The sequence below is a fragment of the Somniosus microcephalus genome, chromosome 6 (genome assembly GCF_052327205.1).
Source record: "Somniosus microcephalus isolate GS21.2 chromosome 6, FLI_Smic_1.0, whole genome shotgun sequence".
NCBI classification, from domain to species: domain Eukaryota; kingdom Metazoa; phylum Chordata; class Chondrichthyes; order Squaliformes; family Somniosidae; genus Somniosus; species Somniosus microcephalus.
The window spans coordinates 236,782,886-236,791,187 of record NC_140992.1 but is presented as its reverse complement, the minus strand read 5'-3'; the positions used below and the strand labels follow the sequence as shown (position 1 = coordinate 236,791,187).

General features: G+C 38.5%; 1 protein-coding gene across 1 annotated transcript in view; it reads right to left on the bottom strand.

Moving 5' to 3' along the window:
• Nucleotides 1-538: 538 nt before the first annotated feature.
• The window catches only part of tdrd12 (tudor domain containing 12), a 139,787-nt gene continuing 132,023 nt past the window's right edge, over nt 539-8,302 (bottom strand). Inside the window, exons 40-42 of the mRNA XM_085991576.1 lie at nt 4,314-4,386; nt 2,453-2,558; nt 539-729 (exon numbers count right to left, since the gene is read on the bottom strand). Of these exons, the coding sequence (XP_085847702.1) occupies nt 2,461-2,558; nt 4,314-4,386 (171 nt within the window). The 3' untranslated portion in view covers nt 539-729; nt 2,453-2,460. The remainder of the gene's footprint in view (nt 730-2,452; nt 2,559-4,313; nt 4,387-8,302) is intronic.

Here is an 8,302-nt window from a genome sequence, read left to right as displayed (position 1 = left end):
CCTCTGCTAACACTACAGCAAATAACGTGGGACAAATTCAATTCATCATAAGAACTGGACCAGTGGACAAGTTTGTACAGTAATGCTGGCTGTTTGCAATATGTTTGAATAAAATTGGAGCTCTTTACAAATAAAAGGATTGAACAGATGGGGTTAGTATTTCACAGACTATTGTCTAAAATAGTTCAGTTTAGTGTTGCTTGAATGAAGTCAGTCACCCCCTTGCAGAGGGAGAAGAGTAATGCTGTCAAAGACTTGTTATTTGCCACAGTTAACTTTTCTTTCAATACATCTGTGGGAACTGATACCATCATGTCACCAACTTTTACTGAACTTGACAAGTTATTTCTTCTCATCCTCAAGTCCTTTTCAAAAAGTGAGGGAGGGCATTCAAAGTTTGATTCAAATCTGGCAAAGTTTTACATAGGTGAAACATTAGTGCTTTGTAACAAATTTATTCCTCACCTCTTCTCCCCACAGCTATCAAATCCTTTGGATAGGGTGAAAATTGAATTGGAAGAAACAAAAAACAAAAGACAATTGTTCTAAATTTATTTAGAAACAGTTCAACTGTGATCTGGAAACAGAATAATCTTGAAATACAAAATGGAAGGCTGCATTAGTGTGGTAGCTGGAAATGACAACACTGATAAATTCTAGGGTATTTTGTGAAAAGGAGAAAAAAGGCTGCAAGCAGAAGTTTGTCCAGAAGACCTTCTTCAGTTACATCTATAGAAAAAAAAGGCAAAAAAAGTGAGGCCAGAATTGTAGCTACCATGTTAATGTGAAACTGTTGAAGCAAAATTTACTTAAATATTTGTTTCTTTTACTATTACTATGACATTTAGATGACTAAGGGATCATTATAAATTTTCTCTAATTACCTGCGTAACATGGAAGAATGTAGCTCATGGGGAAATACAATGCAACGGATAAGAATTACTAATATATTAATTGAGATGCTGCTTTATAATGGTGTTATGCAAATTTAACTAGCTGTCTTTTGCCGAAAATCTGCTACTCCAAACAATACTAGGTGTCATCCACACTCCTAGGCATAGGTGAAATAGCTCAATATATCTTGAGTGTTTTTTCCTGGGTGAACCCAGAATCCATTAAGTATATGCTAGAGGAGTGAAACCTAAAATAATCTCTACATGCTGACAATATACTGAGGTGATTTTCCAATGTGGTGTGGAGGAATTTTTCTATTTGTTTGTGAAGGTTGAACAAATAAGAAATACATTTGTCAAAATGCTCATATTTATTCTGACACTCCATGATAATTTTCTGAATGCAGATCAGTGTTTGTATTTACCTGAACTATCAAAACATCATATTTTCTTTGTGAATCTATCATGCTTTGGGAGTTTTTGACTTTTTTTTTATAGAAAGGACTTGTAAAAAGTTACTTTTGAATACAGGAAACTTTGTGCTATCCGGAGGTGAGCTATCCGGCAATCTGGAGCCACCGGCAAAAATCAGCCGTCGTTTTTTATTCTTTGTTTTTTTTGCTTTGTTTGAACAGTCAAGCTGTGCAAGGTCTGTAGCTATAGCAACAGCTTCAGCTACAGAGGCTTGCAGGCCAGACCCAAGTGTTTAGAAGCTGTTGCTAAGCAACAGTGTTTGTTGTCAAATACGGAGATAAGAATCTCCGTATCTCTTAACATTAACTCTGGAGAGTACGGCAGTTTTGAGGCAATGGCAGCAGCTCGGTCCTGTGGGTGCCGGATAGCACAAAGTTTCCTGTATTGGGTTTCTAAAATGTATTCACACACCTTTTTAAAAAAAAGCCACTGAAATGATAGATGGTGAGCTAAGCTTTGATGTTGCTGCCCACAGACTATAAAAAGCAATTTGGTAGCCTGTCTCAGTAATCGAGCCATTGTGTTGAGAATTCGCTGATCCTTTAACAGTGAAAACAAAGTTATAAAAAAAAGATACACAGGTAGTCAATCAGGTCTTCAAACAGAAGCTAGGAGAGCAAGCTTTGGCCAGACTCAGGTTTAGTATGCAGGAGGGCAGTTCAGAGTTATTTTGTTTCAGTCAAGTAAGGTGACCCACTGATGTGGGGAAGCGTATTGTGTTTATTATTTTGTATTATTGCGCGAGGACAAGTTGTACTGATTGAACTCAATGAATCCGATCTTAACCATTGCTCTGTTTGTTCACTGACTATGAAATAAAACAGCTCAACAGTTTGTATTTGGCCTTGTCTTATGAAGTGTTTGCTTGGTCTGCCTTTGAAAATAGGAAATACATGAATATCCAGTTTGGACCCCAGGGGATACTATAGTTATACTCCTAGGTAATGCTATTTTATAGTTGGATATTGGCTATACGGGAACACCCCATAGTGCAAAAATGCAGCCCTTTTACAGCAGTGACAAGCATCAATGTACCTGAGAGAATATTTAATGCAGGACCGTAAACTTTTAACCGGGGTATATACCTGAATCTTCAGTAATCTTCTTCAGAACTGTCATTAGCACTGGTAAAACTATTCCATTCATCGATGATGGGTTCTGTTATTATTTGATGCCCCTTTCTTTTAATATCTATCAACAAAGAATAAGAGGATACTTTCAGCTTACAATGCTAAGAGAGTGACAGTCAGTCACAAGTTAAGGCTCTGGATAAATGTTGGGAGTAGGAAAGATCATTTCCTGACTCAAGGACAAAGACCACCGCCCTCTGATAGGTCCATTTATACTCCTGTTCAGGTATTTGTTCCATGTCCACTACCTTCTGACCAGTCAATGCAACATGGTGCATATTTAGTGGTGTTCAGGAGAAAGAACCAACTGTTTCTGATAGCACCAATACTATAGATGCAACAGCAGCATTAAAAAAACTACAGGAACCTTCTCTAAATTGAAATAGTAAGAACTACTCTACCTCCTAAAAAGGCTAATCATCCAAAAAGAAACATTTTCTGAATGATGAGACAGTCATTGCCTGAACAGAAGAAAAATTAAATCCCTTAGGTTTACAACACAGATGCCTGAACCACTTCCTGTGGCAAAGCATTCCATGGCTCCACTATCTTCTGCATAAAGTAATTTCTCTTAACTTCTCTCCTCACTCTATGACAATTTTAAATTGATGACCCCCCATCGTTGACTTCCCAACCAGAGGAAATAATCTTTCCCTATTGACTATCAAAACCCTTCAGAATTTTAAAATCCTCTATTAAATCTCTTGCCTTTCTCTGTTCCAGTGAAAATGGTCCCAGCATCTTGGGTCTTTCCTCATAACTATAATCTGACGAAAAGTCAACAACTTGAAACGTTAATTCTGATTCTCTCTCTCTACAGATGCTGCCTGACCTGCTGAGTATTTCCTGCATTTTTTGTTTTTATCTCATAACTATAGTTTCTCAACCCTAGCATCATCCTGGTGAATCTATGCTGTATAGTCTGTGGCTTTGATATCCTTTCGAGAATGGGTCTCCCAAAACAATTCAGTAATCTAACTGGCTTGACCAATGTTTTGTAGAAATGTTATACTTCATGCCCCTCTTTATAAAACTCAAAATGCAATTTTCCTTTTTTCTGGCTTTATTTACCTGAACTTGCACACTTTTAGAGAATTATGTATTTGAATCCCTAGGTCTTGGTGTTCATCTACACTCTTCAGCAGTGTTCCATGGAGTGTATACCAAGTTTCCCCCCCCAAAATGTATTAATGCATAAATGTCCACAGTAATTTGCATCTTTCACCTGTCTACACATTCCGCTAACTCAAGTTTCCCCAATTATTAAAAAAAAATTTTTTTTTTTTAAAAAGTCCTTTTCACAGTTTGTCAATCTCCCTACTCTAATGTTGTCAGCAAATTGAGGTTTTTCTCCCAATCCCCAAGTCCAAATAATCTATATACATAAAGAATAAAACTGATTTTAACACTGACCCTTGGGATACACAACTTTCAACCCTTCTCTACAACACCCATTTGCCCTAACTGTTTCCCACATGAGATTCTACATGGGTGTTGAACTCCAACAATTTGAGAAATGAAGACTCAACTTACATTGTGTAGACATCCCCAACTCAAAGGGATATAACAGTTCTCTAAATTATCTGTCTCAGGACACTGGAGGCAGGGGGTGGATGTAGAAGAACATATCCAATAAATGGGTAACGTACGCAAAAGAGGATTATTTTGGTCAGAGTAGTTAAAAGTGAAGTTATTCTTTTTATTTGAATAAAAAAGATACATTTTTTCTAAGTGTACCTTAAATTTCACAGTATAAAATAGGGCAGTGCGTGAACAAAAATACTCCTTAGATGTTCTTTCCTATGAAGAATCTTACCATTACAAATTGGAAGAGATACATTATCCGTCGATTCCTCGAAATAGTTGAAATCAAAAGTGACATTTGGATTCTGAAAGAAAATGCAGTTGAAACCCATATAGTAAGGGTGTTAGTGATTGATGTGCATTAAACATAATCCCCTTGCCTGCACAATAGTATATGTGCAGTGGTATTCCAAGTTTCCAAGGAAACCAGAGTGCTCAGTATATACAGCCCACTGAACCTTGCTGCAAACATCATCGCCTTAAAGGCTCAAGTGCAGGGTAGTGATGGAGGGAGGGTTTCGAATCAGGCCACTAAATAAATAAGGCAATTTCAACAGGCAGCATGAAAAGCACTTATTTCTGAAGTGTTATAATGGAGCCAGCACAGCAACAATCCAGAATAAGGCTTCTTAATTATGTAACAAAAGCAAAATGACGTGAATGCTGGAAATCTGAAATAAGAGAAAATGCTGGAAAACACTCGGGTCAGGCAGCATCGGTGGGGAGAGAAACACAGTTAACATTGCTGCCTGACCGACTGTGTTTTCCAGCATTTTCTGTTTTTATTTCTTAATTATGTAGTTAGCTGAAGGCAAAAGGATACAAAAGTCAAATTAGAAGTGATGCAATTCAAAGGCTTCGAACTAGTTGTCTGAATTTCCCCATTACAGCCACAAATTTGGTGTATAAATTCTGGTACAAGAATATGAATAGAACAAGCGATTGCCTTAGTGGCTCTAGTTTCATCATGCAGTGTAGCCAAGAACATGGATGATGTAGAATAACTACTTTTTGTAACATGTACAAACTCCTGCCCCTCTCCCTGTCTGTCCTAGTGTCTATCTGGTTTTCTCTTTCCCCCCGCCCCAGTGTCTGAGAGAGAGAGAGAGAGAGAGAGAGAGAGAGAGAGAGAGAGAGAGGGGGAAGATATCGAGTGGGAGAAAGGACATATTGGGAGTATAAGTAAAAAAGGGAGCCGAATGATAACTGATGCGATTTCCTTTTTTTGATTACTATCCCGGTTTATTTGCCCGAGTGCAATAGCCTCATGTAAACTCTAGATGCAAACCTATTTTATTGACTAAATAATTGCTGTTAAATTCTGTGCTGTGTTAGTACACAGTGGCAACCCGAAAGTAAACTTGACGATTCAATAAAGACGCATGCCAGGAAAATCTAGTTAAAAAAACAGGCCTTTCTGTTGCCAACTTGAATGAATCTGGCCAGTTTACTTCAGACTGCTGCCAGCTTAGCAAGGCAGGAGCTGCTGGCACTAACATGGCGCAAAAGCAAATTTAAAAACAGCCAACGAAATCTAACAAGAAGTGTTTCTTTCATATAAAAGCGCTACATTGAACAATAAAGGCAATCCACATATAATACAAGAAAATCTCTGTAGCCTTAAATGCATTGAATTCATATTTATATACTTTCTGCAAAGCATCTATGGACATGTTTTACAATAAAGGAACTATGTAAATTGAATTGTTGTTCATTGTGGCAACTCCAATTGTATGACACTCCTCCACACAGAATGAGATATTACCCGATGGTTTTTCATCCACTCAAAGAATCATAGAATAATACAGCACAGAAGGAAGACGAGGGGACACTACCATATACTTCCCTCCAGTCTGATAAACAACCATTCAGCACAACTCTCTGCTTTCTGTCCCGGAGCCAATTTTGTATTCATGCTGCCACTGTCTCTTTAATTCACATGGGCTTTAATTTGTCTAACAAGTCTATTATGTGGTACTTTGTCAAATGCCTTTTGAAAGTCCATATACACAGCATTAACTGAACTATCCTCATCAACCCTCTCCATTACTTCATCAAAGATCTTGATCAAGTTAGTCAAATACGATTTTTGCGCCTTCAACAAATCCGTACTGACTTTCATTTATTCGCCCATACTTTTCCAAATGCCAATTAATTTTGTCCCGGATTATTGTCTCTAAAAGTTCCCCCACTACTGACGTTAGGCTGACTGGCCTGTAGTTGCCAGGTTTATCCCTCTCCAATTTTTTAAAAACAGGGGTGTAACATTAGCAATCCTCCAGTCCTCTGGCATCACCCCCATATCCAAGGAGGATTGGAAGATTGTGGCCAGAGAGTCTGCAATTTCCACCCTTACTTCCCTATATCTTATACTCTCTCTTTGCCCCTCTTATTTCCTTTTTTAGATCTCCTCTGTACTTTCTATATTCAGCTTGGTTCTCTACTGCATTATGAACCTTCCAATTGTCATAAGCCTCCTTTTTCTGTCTCATTGTAACCTCTATATCTTTAGTCATTCAGGGAGCTCTAGCTTCGGATGCCCTTCTTTTCTCCTTCGTGGGAATGTGTCTACTCTGCACTCAAACCATCTCCTCTTTGTAGTTACTGTTTTGCCTACCAATTTTTGATTCCAATTCACCTGGGCCAAATCCCTTTTCAACTCACTGAAGTTTGCCCTCCTCCAGTTAAGTATTTTTACACTTTATTGTCTCTTTCCATAGCTATTCTGAACCTGATATTATGATCACTGTCCCAACTGAAACATGCTCCACTTGCCCCACTTCATTCCCCAGAACTAGATCCAGCACTGCTTCCTTCCTCATTAGGCTGGAAACACACTGATCAAGAAAGTTCTCTTGTACACATTTCAGGAATACCTCCCCCTCTTTGCCCTGTACACTGTTACTATCCCAGTCTATATTAGGATAATTAAAGATGCCCATTACTGCTACTGCAATTCTTGCATCTTTCTGTAATTTGCCTATTTCCTTCCCACTATTTGGTGACCTATAGTATACACGCAGTAGCGTAATAGCTCCTCTATTGTTCCTTAATTCCAACCAATTAGACTAGTCTTTGGTCCCTCACCTACATCATCCCTCTCCAGTGCTGCAAAAGTATCTGACCAATAATGCCACCCACATTCTTTTTCCTCTTCCCTATACCCCTTGTAGTCAGGAATATTAAGTTCCCAGTCCTCCCCTTCTTTGAGCCAGGTCTCTGTTACTGTCACTATATCATAGTCCCATGTAGCGACTCGTGCCTGCAGCTCACCAATGATATTATGATCACTGTCTAATTTGCCTCTCTGTGCACCTTGTTTCTCTTCTCGAAGGTTTCGTCCTGGTGCCTATCCCCCTGCCAAATTAGTTTAAACCCGCCCCTCATGCCTCCATTAAAGAGCTGGTGGAACACATATTCTAGTTTACACTTATCCTGTAGCTGTACCTTTGCGGTTGACAAGGACAGAAGATGTAGTAGAAATCTGAGTACTTTCACATATCCTTGAGTTTTGAGGCCTATCAAGTACCATCCAGGTAGAATAAAATTAATATTGTCTTGAGAAGTCCAACAAGAAGAATGACCTTTAAGAGGAGCTCACTACCAGAGGTTAAGATGTTCCTGGGTATCATCGTTACTGTTGCCTGGTCTCTGCTTGGTTCTATCACCACAGTGGCTATGGCATAGTGTTAGCAGCAAACAGCTATCACTATAGCACCCTACAAGCCTTTTTCTTTATCAATCACCCATTCACCTGTGCAGTCCCCTCTTTTTACCAGACACTAGCAATTTTTCCCAGATTAAAATAAAATGTGAACAGAAAAACAAAAATATTTTGCATGTGTTATCATAGACCTCAAACCCATGCCTATGGCAAACCCAACCAAATTCAAAAGCAGCACTAAATTGGTAGCATTGTTTTGGGAAAAAAACTGCTTTTTAGAACAGTTGAAAAGAACTTCTGCATGCACTGCTTTGCAATAATAGCTGCCTTGCCTTATTTTCACCTAACTGGGCAAAGCCACAAGATGTTAAATGGCAGCCAGTTGTTAAGTAGTAATAATCAAAACCTGGTGTTCTGAATATGAATAGTATTAGTTGATACCAATCTTTTAATCTGCAACCCATTAACCATAATTGTTTTCACAATTTGCACATTTACCTACAAAACTAGATTCAAGGTTTCTGTAAAACCAGCTAGTTAAGGAACCAAGATCAATG